We start from the raw sequence: 15,557 nt of genomic DNA on the forward strand, positions 1-15,557 counted from the left end.
CAACAAATATACTCAAAAACTTCTATAGTTATACCATGGAGAGCATTCGGACAGGCTGCATCACTGTCTGGAATGGAGGGGGCTACTGCACTGGACCAAAAGAAGCTGCAGAAGGTTGTAAATCTAGTCAGCTCCATCTTGGGCACTAGCCTACAAAGTACCCAGGACATCTTTAGGGAGCTGTGTCTGAGAAAGGCAGCGTACATTATTAAGGACCTCCAGCACCCAGGGCATGCCCTTTTCTCACTGTTACCATCAGGTAGGAGGTACAGAAGCCTGAAGGCACACACTCAGCGTTTCAGGAACGGCTTCTTCCCCTCTGACTTCCGATTCCTGAATGGACTTTGAAGCTTTGGACACTACCTCACTTTTTTAATATACAGTATCTCTGTTTTTGCACATTTTTTAATAATCTATTCAATATGTGTAACTCACTTGTTTATCTATTATTATGTTTTATTTTATTTATTATTACTTTTTTTACTGTCTCTGCTAGATTATATATTGCATTGAACTACTGCTACTAAGTTAACAAATTTCACGTCACTTGCCGGTGATAATAAAACTGATACTGACTCTGATTCTGAATTAATGAACCTAACCCCACAGTGGAATCAATGGCATTGCTTTTCATGACAAAAGCTCAATTTTAAACAAATTTAAACTATCCAGATTATTATACTGGTTTTTAAGAGAGTGAAAATAAAATCAAGACATGGTAAACAATTTTGCTGTTTATTTATCAAGAAGATTGTCATTGCATTTGCAAAAATGCGGTTTTCATTCTCGTGTTGAGATGTGCAAATCAGCAAGGTCCTGGTTTACGTATACGAATGTTGGCCTTTCGTTGCCTGAAGAAGAATTAAGAATATTTATTGTGAGCTTGTGATTATTGAATTTTTTGTTAGCTTTGATTACTGGCAAAGTAGACTAACAGCTGAGCTCAAGGTTATTTGATTACAAATTAGAACTTGAGAACATGTCTAAAGTTAGATAAACTTGGTATAAATTGAAAATGGCAGAACTTCAACATGAACATCTGAAACATGTTGATATATTCACACAAATAAGGCAATCATAAAGCTTTTATTCACTATCACATCCTTGGAATGTTGAAGTTCATCTGTTTTTCTCCATCCACTAACTCTAAAGCACCATAATTAATTCAGCATTTAATTGTTAATATTCTTCGGACGGTGATAAATTAACTGATCTTAATTGTACTCTACACTTTCAGATCCATAGTGGCCAATACACATTATCATTCATCGACATGTAATAGCAAATACATTTTAGTTTTCTGGGTATTCCCATAGAATTAATGGTCATGAGTTCTCTCGGACCTTCTGGAACATCAGTGTTATAATTATGTTTCTGTGTACTTTCAGAATACAAATTATAAACTGGAATTATTATTCTAGTAGAGCATAGCAGAGCTGTAACCAATCTCCATCTGTGTGCCTCAGTTACATATTCCATATTATACTTCCTTGTCAACAAGCCGAATGGCTCAGTCTCAAATATCGATACCCTGTTTTTTACTGAGCAATGGGACACTGCTGGCATTTTCCTCAGTGACCAATGAAGAACTCAGAATGTTTAGAAATATGTGCAGTCACTGAAGTCCTGGATTCCTGCAAGGAGATCACTGCAGCTGCTGAAGTGTACTCTGATACTGGAGGTGTTCTACAGAAGGGTTCTAACTTCCTCCAGTTCCCCAGCAATTGCACTGCAGAATCTACCCACTGAGCCCTGCTGCTCTTTCACCTTCATTAATTCAAATGCAGAGGAACAGCTGTGAGTTAAGTTTCTGGGCATCTTTTGAATTAATTGCAGTATTTTTAAGACTCTTATGGCATTTTAAAATACCTTCTTACTGTAATAATTAAAACAACAGTTTTAATAGCTTTTAAGTGTTTGTGAATATTTCATTAAAAAATTTGACAGTTTGTTGAGGCAGGGAGCATGGTTTAGTAGCTTTCAGATAATTTCTATGGGTGGGACATCTCCCCATGGAGCCACTTACAACCAAAAGACCATCTGCGTCACTAAGCCTCAGGTAAAAATCTGTTCTAAGTAAGTGCAGACCAGTGCAAAAAAATCTGCTGGAGGAACTCAGTGAGTCAGGCAGCATCTGTGGAGGCAGAAGGGTAGTCCAGGTTTTAGGTTATTGTCAGGTAATATCAGACTAAATTTTTGGCAGACAAAAAATATCGAGACAATTCTAAACTTTGGCAAGGTTTCTAAAAGGTCAGTAGGTCTGAAAAACATTCTGAGCCAATGTAACTCAGATTCATAATATTCTAAACTGTTAACATGGTTGGAAATTACATTCACCATTTCTCAGAATTTTTCAGATACATTCTGCCAGTCTTATTCCTTTTCGATATATGAATCTTTAAATTAGATTTGTTTTATTGGTAGTACTTCCAATATGAAAATAGTTTACTGATACAAAATTCAATAATTTTCTTTTCTAACTTATTGAGAGATTTTTTAATTTTCTGTTTGATTTATAGCATGCCTACACATGGCAAAATATTGTTTGTAACTCATTTATATAATTTGTGTTATTATAAGAGATCCCACCATTATTTTTACAAATAGACTGTGCAATAGATTCAGGTGATCGATCTTTACTACTCATCTACCTCATTAAAAGAAAGAATGAATTTACTTACTTGATCTCCATGCACAGCACACACTCATTTGAGTAGGTTTTACCATCTGTGCCACAGAGTGGAGCATAATTCCTCGGACATGCTGGAAAAATATATTTATCACAGGCCGGCTGTAAAGAATTAAAAATGTCACATCTCAATAATAGGAAACAAATTCTGGGAAAATCCTTTTAACTGTCATACGGCAAATCAAATGATCTTACTTGTTTCATTTCATCATCAGTCTGACTACATACGGCCATACCTGAAAATACAGTAATTATATTGTAACTGATGGATTAACTAAATTGATTTTGCAGCCAACATCTTTACGTGAAATGTAATGCAAGGCAATAACTCAAAATAATACATTAAAACATGCTGGAAACTGAAAGTGGTCTTTTGAAATCTAACATGAAAGATTTATCCAAAATAATATGTTTGTTAATTTAAAAACATTTCTTTTGTAACCATCATCTTGAGTCACCACATAAGTTAATTCACAAAGAAACATAGAAACAGAAACCTACAGCACAATACAGGCCCTTCGGCCCAAAAAGTTGTGCCGAACATGTCTCTACCTTAGAAATTACTAGGCTTATCCATAGACCTCTATTTTTCTAAGCTCCATGTACCTATTCAAAAGTCTCTTAAAAGACCCTGTCGTATCTTCCTCCACCACCGTTGCCGGCAGCCCATTCCATGCACTCACCACTCTCTGAGTAAAACTTACCCCTGACATCTCCGCTGTACCTATTCCCCAGCACCTTAAACCTGTGTCCTCTTGTGGCAACCATTTCAGCCCTGAGAAAAAGCCTCTGACTGTCCACACAATCAATGCCTCTCATCATCTTATACACATCTATCATGTCACCCCTCATCCTCCGTCGCTCCAAGGAGAAAATGCCGAGTTCTCTCAACCTGTTTTCAGAAGGCAGGCTCCCCAATCCAGGCAACATCCTTGTAAGTCTCCACTGCACCCTTTCTATGGCTTCCACATCCGTCCTGTAGTTAGGCGACCAGAACTGAGCACAGTACTCCAAGAGGGGTCTGACCAGGGTCTTCGAAAGCTGCAACATTACCTCTCGACTCCTAAATTCAATTCCATGATTGATGAAGGCCAATACACCGTACGCCTTCTTAACCACAGAGTCAACCTGCACAGCTGCTTTGAGCGTCCTATGGACTCGGATCCCAAGGTCCCTCTGATCCTCCACACTGCCAAGAGTCTTACCATTAATACTATATTCTGCCATAATATTTGACATACCAAAGTGAACCACCTCACACTTACCTGGATTGAACTCCATCTGCCACTCCTCAGCCCAGTTTTAAATCCTATCAATGTCCAGTTGTAACCTCTGACAGCCCTCCACACTATCCACAGCACCCCCAACATTTGTGTCATCAGCAAACTTACTAGCCCATCCCTCCACTTCCTCATCCAGGTCATTTATAAAAATCACGAAGAGTAAGGGTCCCAGAACAGATCCCTGAGGCACACCAGTGGTCACTGACCTCCATGCAGAATATGACCCATCTACAAGCACTCTTTGCCTTCTGTGGGCAAGCCAGTTCTGGAACCACAAAGCAATGTACCCTTAGATCCCATGCCTCTTCACTTTCTCAATAAGCCTTGCATGGGGTACCTTATCAAATGCCTTGCTGAAATCCATATACACTACATCTACGGCTCTACCTTCATCAATGTGTTTAGTCACATCCTCAAAAAATTCAATCAGGCTCGTAAGGCATGACCTGCCCTTGACAAAGTCAAGCTAACTAGTCATTTTATACCTCTCCAACTGTTCATAAATCCTGCCTCTCAGATTCTTCTCCAACAACTTACCAACCACTGAAGTAAGACTCACTGGTCTATAATTTCCTGGGCTATCTCTACTCCCTTTCTTGAATAAAGGAACAACATCCACAAACTTCCAATCCTCCGGAACCTCTCCTGTCCCCATTGTTGATTCAAAGATCATCGCCAGAGGCTCAGCAATCTCCTCCCTCACCACCCACAGTTGCCTGGGGTACATCTCATCTGGTCCCAGCAACTTATCCAACTTGATGCTTTCCAAAAGCTCCAGCACATCCTCCTTCTTAATATCTACATGCTCAAGCTTTACAGTCTGCTGCAAGTCATCACTACAATCACCAAGATCATTTTCCACAGTGAATATTGCAGTAAAGTATTCATTAAGTACCTCTGCTATTTCCTCCGGTTCCATACACACTTTCCCACTGTCACACTTGATCGGTACTATTCTTTCACATCTTATCCTCTTGCTCTTCACATACTTGTAGAATGGCTTGGGGTTTTCCGTCATCCTTCCCGCCAAGGCCTTCTCATGGCCCCTTCTGGCTCTCCTAATTTCCTTTTTAGACTTCTTCCTGTTCGCCTTATAATCTAGATCTCTAACATTACCTAGATCTCTGAACCTTCTGTAAGCTTTTCTGCTTGACTAGATTTATTGCAGCCTTTGTACACCATGGTTCCTGTACCTTACCATAACTTCCCCGTCTCATTGGAACACACCTATGCAGAACTCCACAGAAATATCCCCTGAACATTTGCCACATTTCTTCCATACTTTTCCCTGAGAACCTCTGTTCCCAATTTAAGCTTCCAATTTCCTGCCTGATAGCCTCATAATTCCCCTTACTCCAATTAAACCTTTTCTAACGTGTCTGTTCCTATCCCTCTCCAATGCTATTGTAAAAGAGATAGAATTATGATCCCTATCTCCAAAATGCTCTCCCACTGAGCGATCTGACACCTGCCCAGGTTCATTTCCCAATACCAAATCAAGTACAGTCTCTCCTCATGTAGGCTTATCTACAGAAATACTGTAAATATGTATTGCAAATTAAAAGACAATAATTGAAGGTATGAAATATTTAAACAAGCAGAATCCTATTTTATTTCCAATAAATCCATACTGTAAACCTGTACTGTGTATAAAGTAACTCCCAGTGAACTGAATTCAGAAATGTGCACAACTCTTCAAAGGTCAGAACCTAATGGGGTAATCTAAGAAATTGACTTTGTCAGTAATTCACTATAAATCAATGCTTGCAGAGGGATGGATTTAGGAGCTACATATATATCTATTTTCAATCAACTGGGCTGGCTACTTAAGTTAATTAGAAATGCTATTTTACTTTTATTCCATATGCAGATATTATTAATGTCAAAGTAATATGTTACTGAAATTGGAAACTGGTAGTTGTACGTTATAAAACAATGGCTTTTAAAAACTTACCAATCATTTTGAATATTGTGGTGAAATACACCAATTTCTAAGTGATGGTACTCACCAGCAAAAGTGAAAATCACAAGGGTTGCAATGAGGAAATATCTTGTTTTCTTCATTTTGAAGTCTCTTGCTTTGCTTCGAACCACTCGGTATCAGCAGTATTTATATCTTTGCATGACCCCTAGTTACCATGTTTGTGACATCACTAGGTACATATCAAAAAATAATCCATTACATTATGTGCACCTGCATTAGTTATATCCTTGTTTGCTGATGTTGCAAATCACTTTCAAAGTTTTATTTTCAACTTGTTAACCTTCAAGTAAGTTTGTTTATCTGACGGGTATTAAGTAAGTTTTTCATAATCTACCTCAACTTATCAGGAATTTTTTACTAAGTGTTGGTTTATGTTATAACTAACAAAAATGCTGGACAATGATTTTTCAGTGTCATTAATTATTCACTTCAGCAACATAGCAACATATGACCATTATTTGTTCATTCCTTTAATATTTAATTGTAGTTTAAAATATGAATACAGTATTGTATTTGAGTAAGCAAATGTTATTCATCCCTTTATCTAAATTTAGCCTCAAATATTGTTTTACGTATTTACTAAAGTGCATGTGATTCACAAGATCAGAATTTATTTATTTATTTACTGTGCGGAATTGCCTTGCTATGCTGTGTCTTGCCTGTCTTTAATAAGTTCCCACATAAGAAGGTAATTACAAAATTAGAGCAATATGGGATTGGTTGTAATACCTCCCTGTGGATCAGCAGTTGGTTGACAGGCAGGAATAAGTTGCTCTTTTGTTATGTGGCAACTGATGACTCATGAGGTACAGCATAGGTCAGTGCTATGGCCTTAATATGTACAATGTTAATCAATGATTTAGATGACGGAACTGAAAATAATCCTTTAAGCTTAATGATTACATAAAACTAGATGGGGCTTTCAGGAGGTCATTGAGGATAAAGCAGACAAATTGGGTAAGTGGGCAAGCTGAGAAACTAAGTCATCCATAGCGGAAGGAAATATTGTGGCAGAATAAAGGCAGAATATTCTTCAGATGACATTGTACTGGGTAAGGTTAACATATAAAGGAACCCGGATGTCCTTATATACCTGTCACCAAAAGCAAACATGGAGAAAACAGTTTGGGATGCAACTGGTATGCTGGCCTTTGATACCAAGAAAGGGAGAAATTTCATCATTCAGAGGGTGGCAAACTTGTAGAATTCTGTTCCGAAAAAACCTGTGGCCACCACATTTCTGAATAGATTCAAGAAAATAGACACATTCAATACAAAGTTCATCAAAAGTAGGAATAAGCTATTAAGGTGGAATATCAGCCATGAGCACTTTATCAAAGAATGAAGCAATTAATTTCTGTTACTCAAATATATTTTCAAAGGGATATATATATATCTATATATAGTTTAAAATCTCTCCATTGTCCTTTTATGAGTTCCTTGATTCCAGAGTGCTGTTGGAGGAGGGTGAGGGAAATTTTTACTTACTATCTGCTTTCAAGAAAGTCAAATAATTGATTGCACCAGATTGATTGCTATATAAAAACGTTAATCACATAATCATTCTCTTCAATTAGGGACTGAGCATTCTGCCAAAGAAATCTGCAATTAATTTTCCTGCACCAAAGTAACAGGGGAGTTATTATCAAAGCCAATGATAGATGATGTGGAGACCATAGCAATCACTTGAACAAATCTTGCAGGTGTTCGTATTTTTTAAAATTCCCATGAACACATCACCGGTGGTAAATTATTTGCTACATTTTTCAAATACTGTGTAAGCAGTAGTTAATTTACAGAGTAAAGTTTCAAATATCTTTTGTGCTATTTTAAAGATTTACTGAGATTATGGGACTGAACAGTGCAATTTTTCATCTGTTGATACATAATTGTTTCTGATGCAAATAACCGTGGAAAGAGGGATATCTGTTAAATGAGTATGTCTCAATTTATTCAATAAATATACTGAGATCTAAAGGTGCAAGATTATCTTCAACAGGTAGCTCCACACCTTTAAGAATGAACCAAAATCTACGAAGTTGCCAAAGAAAATTCAAGTTTAAGATGCCCAGAAAAGGTATTCATTTCTCCCAGGATATTCTTTTTGGTGAGCCATAATGGCAGAGGAGATGCAAGAGACTTCAGATGCTGTAATCTGGAACATCAATACCTCTAGTAAAGAAAGTCAGCAGGTTGAGCAGCCTCTGAGGGAAGTTTAGTGACAGCAGAGGATTGTTATTCTTCCTGGACTTGGAAATAGGCGACTATTACCAGACTAGAAACTTCATTCTGAGGCAGATGCTGTGCCATACCACCCGCAGCTGGCACAATTACTGAAGTGCTTTGACAGCTCATCCTTTAATGTAGCTGTAAATAATTAATGATAATTCAACAAAGCTGATTTAATGGCCTGAGTTGGCCATTTAATTGTCTGAACTTCCATGTAAAAATCACAAACTAGTTGATGGTCAAATACTGGTTCTTCTGGGTAACTGCATCTAGAGTCCAGTATACAGCTTTGGTCTCCTTATTTCAGAAAGAAGATAATGAATTGAAAGCAGATCTGAGAAGGATTACTGGATTACTACATGGAATGGTGTGGTTACTTTTTGAGGAAAGATTCACAGACATGGCCTGTATCCACAGGAGTTTAGACAACTGAGAGAACTTGATTGAAACATGAGGGTCTGAGAGTTTTGACGTGGTGGATATAAAGAGGGTGGTTCCTCACGTGAGATGATCTCGAATTAGGAACTAAAATTAAAATAAGGGATCACCATTTAAGGTAATGATGAGACTTTTTTCTCTCAGGGGTTGTCTTGTGGTGGTGGGGGTTGGGGGTTGGGGGTTGGTGGATACTTATAAAGAAGAGGTTCACAGATTATTGATAAATAAAGAGGTTATCATGCAGAGGTGTGAATGCAGAGTTGAGGTTATAATCAGATTACTCATGAATGTATTACATAATGTTGGGGGACTGAGCAGTTTGCTCTTGATCCTAATTCGTGAGTCTTCCTGCTTCAGTAAGGATTACTTTCACCATGGTTAGCTAAAAGAGTACAGACAACACAAGCTTTGGATTCAAATCCATTAATCAAGCATATATAAATAGAGTGCAATCTGAGTTTTTTAAATTAATTATAAAGATATTTCTGTAGAATTTAAGTTGTTAATTGATGCCATTTCTGATTGTTAGCTGGCAAGTGAGATCATGAGTTTGAAGACAAACATCTGAAAATGTTTAGTAGTTAATGATTTTTAGTACAGAAATATTACCAGTGCCTTTGCTACTCCACCCCAATTGTCACTATGTTCAGAAATGGCCCAGGTGCAGAGTGGGAGAGTGAAGCAGGTCGATAGTTCACAGACTTTAATGGGAACAGAGTTAGAGGAAAAAGAAAACAATAAGCACTAGGCCAAACAGGGCTGTTAACTAAAACTCTCAAATGGAAAATGAAGCCAACACTGAAGCTGAAAGGAACAACTAAATATAAAACGAATACTGTTAGGCTTCAGAGTCAGTTGACTCAACAGTCCAATTTCTCAGGCGAGGCCAAACGCAAGCAGGCAGCGAAACATTGCTGTGCTTTGTTCAAGACAAAGCACTATGACGAAAAGGATAAAGTTAAATACCATCACAATGAAATAATAATTAGCTGACACGTGCATATTCACGAGTGCAATTGCTGTATCTGCTGTGCTGTCAAATCTGTGGTTGTGACACCAATGAGGAAATTCAAAATTGATGGTAGAAAGTTTACAAGGCTGACTATAGTCTCTTAATCTGATATATCAGAATTTGAAAGGAAAGTCAATTATAACAAATGATCTGGTGTGCAGTCTGGGTAACTAAAAGGCTCAATCTTAGGTGGGCTGCAGAGGTTTTGCTGTTCAATCTCTCTGCCAAGCTTACATCCAGATGGGCATCTCAGGACCCCAGAAAGGAAAGCCATCAGGAATACTACCGAGGCAGCAGAGAGAGCCTCAAGATGGCTGTGGATCAGGAGAGGTGATCTATGGCAGAAAGCTACTCAGACACAAATCAAGGCTTCAGCAATCCCAGCTGGGTCGCACAGACGAGAGTGTTTGATGTTGAAAGACCTGAAACACCCTGTGACCCAGGTTACATCAGTGATGTTGTGTCTGAATGCATCCCAAGATGTATCATTCTATCACTAAAACATAGCCTTCCATTGTCGGGTTCTTTTCTTCAGCCTCTCATTGGACACATTTAGGTTAAGAGAACAATAATTTATCCCTGATTTCACATAAACCAAAGATTCCCACAGAAAATGAAACAATCTCAAAGGCGGAGGTGTGTAGTTAATCTGAGGGAACAATGTAGAAAAAGTTTCAGATAAAATAAAGACTTACTTTATGATTGGTAAGCGAGGGAGAATATGGTTGATAGGCTGTTACTTGAGGCTCATGGAATACATTTCTTTTTGGTCCAGGGTCACAATGATCACACAGTGGCAGCAGAATTCCAAACATCCCATTTGTTTGAGTACAAAAGTCTATTTATTATAATGGAAATTTAATTAGTAATGATTTGCAATATGATGCAGAAATATAAATTAAAAAGACACATAGTTATTTCATCGCAATGGGATTTTTTTCTTGCATTCTTCCAAATGAACAATGGTTCCCCAGAAAAACGGCAACCTTCTTGTACATAAATTTTCCACAATCCTTTGACCAAATTTATGGTAGAGGACCAGGATTCTCTCTGCAATTCATTTCTGAAGGGCAAGTAAAGAGAATGTTCAGAATTTATTTTGATGTTTTCCTTCGTCTCAAACATAGCTACAATACAGTATCATTTGTAATTATATGGTGCAGTGTACTATAATGATGGTATACAATGTTCTGCACAACAGAGTAGAAGATAATTCAATTTCAGTTTAAATATTAGGAAAGACTCTTTTAGAAAAATGCAGATACAATGAGATAGGAAGATGCCTAGAATTTGAAAGTTCTTTGTCTTGGCAGAGAGAAGATGATAATCTAATAACTGTAGCTAATCTGTCAGAAGGAAATTGGGGGGCGGGGAGATAGATGAGAACAAATGAAAGAGGGAAAAATTATGTGAAGACTATGAAATACCGGATACTGTTGTTGCTTGAAATCAGACATAAAAGGAAATGCTGGAAATGCCTCCAAAAGAGAGCATATGAGCAGGGAGAAAAATAGAGTTAATATTATATGTTTATAGAAAATTATGAGGGGTATAAATAGGGTAAGTGCAAGTAGGCTTTTTCCACTGAGGTTGGTTGGGACGACAACCAAAGGTCACAGGTTAAGTGTGAAAGGTGAAGAGCTTAAGGGGAACATGAGGGGAAAATTCTTCACTCACAGAGATATGCGAGTGTGGAATGAGCTGTCAGTGCAAGTGGTGGATATGATTTTGATTTCAATATTTAAGAGAAGTTTGGATAGATACATGGATAGTAGGGGTACAGAGTATTATGGTCCCAGTGCAGGTTGATGACAGTAGGCAGTTTGAATGGCTCGGCATGGACTAGATGGGCCAAAGGGCCTGCTTCTGTGCTGTACTAATCCATGACTCCATGATGACTTCACAACAGATCTTCAGGTGACTATTCTGCCCCAGTGAACTCTTCTGCACAAATATTAAGTTCTGAATCTATCTTAATGGTATTGACTAGCATGGCTGATATATACAATTTAAATATTCATATTTTGAATAACACCCTATATATATCTCTCAGAAGCTACATATGATAAATTGATGTCTTGATATCCAACTGCAGCATTCTAAATACTCTGGGGATGTCATGTGCAAATATGTATATAATTAGTAGTGGCACAACAGCTGAATCACTTCTTTTCTTGCAATTGCAAAGTTTATGATGACTTACATTCAGAGATTACAATGCCATTAGAAGATGCCATATGACTGATAACATTGATAAAATTGTATTTGCACTGTATCTTCGTAGAACAATCAAACAAGTTTAAATCAGATTTAAATAACCAATCCTCTTCTACGTACTGTTTGCCAAGAACAAAAGTGAATGATATCAGAAGCTAGAACTTTCTGGCTGTTCTGTAATGGTCCCAGTGCAATGAACTGCAGCTGTGAATTTTTAGTGGTATGAATCTCACATGTACTATGATTTGTAGGAAAAAAAAACAAGGTGACTTTTTTTCTTTAATTAGTCACCTGAAATGCAACTTTCTCTCTAGAGATGTCAAAAGACATTAAGTCATTTAAACCTTTCTACTAAAACTGTGAGACCAACTTCTCTTAATCATTTACAATTGTCCACCTGCCCAGCACTACCAAAGCAATCAGTGGCTGTCCCTTGATCTTTGGCATATCTAAATGCAGCTTCTTCTTTCTCTTGTTCTCAATGTGGTTCCATTCTGATCATCATTAGCACTTTTAAATTCTGATGACATTACTTTGATCTGAAATATTATCTCTTTTTTTTCCATTTGCTTAAACTGCTGAGTAATTTTGGCACAGTCAGCTTATATTTCCAAATAGTTAAATAGGTTGCATCACAAACAGGAGAAAATCTGGAGATGCTGGAATTCCAAGCAACACACACAAAATATTTGAGGAACTCAGCAGGCCAGGCAAAATCTATGGGAAATAGTACAGTTCACGTTTTGGGCTGAGACCCTTCATTGGACACAGAATAGGTTGTTTGTACTGAGGGATAGGTCATACTTCTTGTGGGTTAGACTGTACAGATTTAAGGAAGCTCACAACATGGCATTTAATTTTTCTCAATTATGGTCATTGTCCTTCTTCCGGAGGAGAGAATAAACTAGATGATTTGGCATATAAATTGAAGGTGCAACACCAAATAACATACTTGAGGATGAATAAACAAGGCCAGAACATCTAATTTGTGTCTAATAATGCAGCAACTTGCAGGAGGAAGATAGTTTTAGATAATGAGGAGCTTTGATTCAAATACTAATGACGAAAAGAGAGAAGCATTAATTTGTCTAGAAACCGATTGTTATCTTTTTTTCCGGACATTAAGGCAACTTTCCACTAGCTTAGATTTAAGAATTCTCTAATATGGGGAGGGATGTAAGAATGTCATTAGTGAGTTGTAGGTGGAGGAGAGGGCGAGAGTTGAGATTGAATAAGCCTGCTGCCCACTTAGTTCTCATTGCCCCTTTGACATTTTTCTAATCAGCCTAGCTCTCACTAGGATTTACACACGTGACATTTTTTTGTTTGTTTTCTCTTCAGTATCTTGTTTCTCATGCAAGGAGGTCTGGAGTTTGCCTCTTATTTGAATATAAGACCATAATAACATAAGACATAGGAGCAGAATTAGGCCGCACAGCCCATCAAGTTTGATGTATTATCCCTGTTAACCCTATTCTCCTGCCTTCTTCCCATAATCTGTTTAATCCGAACCTATCAACCTCCACTTTAAATACGCATACCCAATGACATTGCCACAGGCAGCTGTGCAGGCTATGAATTCCCCAGATTCACCCCCCTTTGGCTAAAGAAAATTTTCCTCATCTCTGTTCTAATTGAATGTTCTTTAATTCTGAGGCGATGCCCTTTGCTTGTAGACTCCCCCACTACAGGAAACATCCTCTCCACATCCACTCCATTCAGACGTTTCAATATCCAATAGGGTTCAGAGAGATCCCCATTCATTCTTCTTAACTCCAGCAGATGCAAGCCCAGAGCCATGAAACGGTCCTCATATGTTCACCTTTCATTCCTGGGATCATACTTATGAATCTCCTTTGGATCTCTGCAAAGCCAGTACATCTTTTCTTAGATAAGCAATGTCTATGTAATGCAGTTAATCAATGCCTGATAAAACCTCATCTTTACATCCTTGATCATGCATTCTAATCCTCTCAACATGAATGCTAATATAGCATTTGCCTTCCTAACCACACACCCAACCTGCAAGTTAAGCTTTAGGGAAGACTGCATGAGGACTTACAGGTCTCTTTGCATCTCTGAGTTTTGAATTTTCTCCCCATTTAGAAAATAATCCTTGCCTTTATTCCTTCTGTCAAATGCATGACAAAGCACTCCCCTACACCATATTCCAACTGCCAATTGTTTGCCTATTCTCTCAATCTAGAACATAGAACATAGAACAGAACAGCACAGTACAGGCCCTTGGGCCCATAATGTTGTGCCGACACTTAAACCCTGCCTCCCATATAAACCCCCACCTTAAATTCCTCCATATACCTGTCTAGTAGTTTCTTAAATTTCACTAGTGTAACTGCCTCTACCACTGACTCAGACAGTGCATTTCATGCACAAACCTTTCTCTGAGTAAAAAACCTTCCTCTAACATCCCCCTTGAATTTCCCACCCCTTACCTTAAAGCCATGTCCTCTTGTATTGAGCAGCGGTGCCTGGGGAAGAGGCACTGGCTGTCCACTCTGTCTATTCCTCTTTATATCTTGTATACCTCTATCATGTCTCCTCTCATCCTCCCTCTCTCCAGAGAGTAAAGCCCTAGCTCCCTTAATCTCTCAACATAATCCATACTCTCTAAGTCCTGACGAAGGGTCTCGGCCTGAAACGTCTACTGCGCCTCTTCCTATAGATGCTGCCTGGCCTGCTGCGTTCACCAGCAACTTTGATGTATGTTGCTTGAATTTCCAGCATCTGCAGAATTCCTGTTGTTTCCATACTCTCTAAACCAGGCAGGATCCTGGTAAATCTCCTCTGTACCCTTTCCAATGCTTCCACATCCTTCCTATAGTGAGGTGACCAGAACCGGACACAGTACTCCAATTGTGGCCAAACCAGAGTTTTATAGAGCTGCATCATTACATCGCGACTCTTAAACTCTATCCCTCGACTTATGAAAGCTAACACCCCATAAGCTTTCTTAACTATCCTATCTACCTGTGAGGCAACCTTCAGGGATCTGTGGACATGTACCCCCAGATCCCTCTGTTCCTCCACACTTCCAAGTATCCTGCCATTTACTTTGTACTCTGCCTTGGAATTTGTCCTTCCAAAGTGTATCACCTCACATTTCTCCGGGTTGAATTCCATCTGCTACTTCTCAGCCCACTTCTGCATCCTATCAATGTCTCTCTTCAATCTTCGACAATCCTCTACACTATCCACAACACCACCAACCTTTGTGTCTTCTGCAAACTTGGCAACCCATCCTTCTACCCCCACATCCAGGTCATTAATAAAAATCACAAAAGCAGACGTCCCAGAACGTACCCTTGTGGGACACCACTAGTAACAACCCTCCAATCCGAATGTACTCCCCCCACCACGACCCTCTTCTTTCTGCAGGCAAGCCAAATCTGAATCCACCTGGCCAAACTTCCCTGGATCTTATGCCTTCTGACTTTCTGAATAAGCCTACCATGTGGAACCTTGTCAAATGTCTTACTAAAGTCCATGTAGATCACATCCACTACACTACCCTCATCTATATGCCTGGTCACCTCCTCAAAGAACTCTATCAGGCTTGTTAGACATGATCTGCCCTTCACAAAGCCATGCTGACTGTCCCTGATCAGACCATGATTCTCTAAATGCCCATAGATCCTATCTCTAAGAATCTTTTCCAACAGCTTTCCCACCACAGACAAAAGGCTC

General features: G+C 38.7%; 1 protein-coding gene across 1 annotated transcript; it reads right to left on the reverse strand.

Annotated features, from left to right (window-relative positions):
- Positions 1–716: 716 nt before the first annotated feature.
- Positions 717–6,281, reverse strand: LOC134348923 (trypsin inhibitor ClTI-1-like). The gene is made up of 4 exons (XM_063052726.1): positions 5,982–6,281; positions 2,885–2,925; positions 2,682–2,791; positions 717–851 (listed from the first exon to the last, which is right to left on the reverse strand). Exons 1-4 carry the CDS (start codon positions 6,034–6,036, stop codon positions 806–808), a joined length of 252 nt encoding a protein of 83 aa, XP_062908796.1. The 5' UTR covers positions 6,037–6,281; the 3' UTR covers positions 717–805.
- Positions 6,282–15,557: the final 9,276 nt, after the last annotated feature.

Source organism: Mobula hypostoma, chromosome 7, assembly GCF_963921235.1.
Source record: "Mobula hypostoma chromosome 7, sMobHyp1.1, whole genome shotgun sequence".
NCBI classification, from domain to species: domain Eukaryota; kingdom Metazoa; phylum Chordata; class Chondrichthyes; order Myliobatiformes; family Myliobatidae; genus Mobula; species Mobula hypostoma.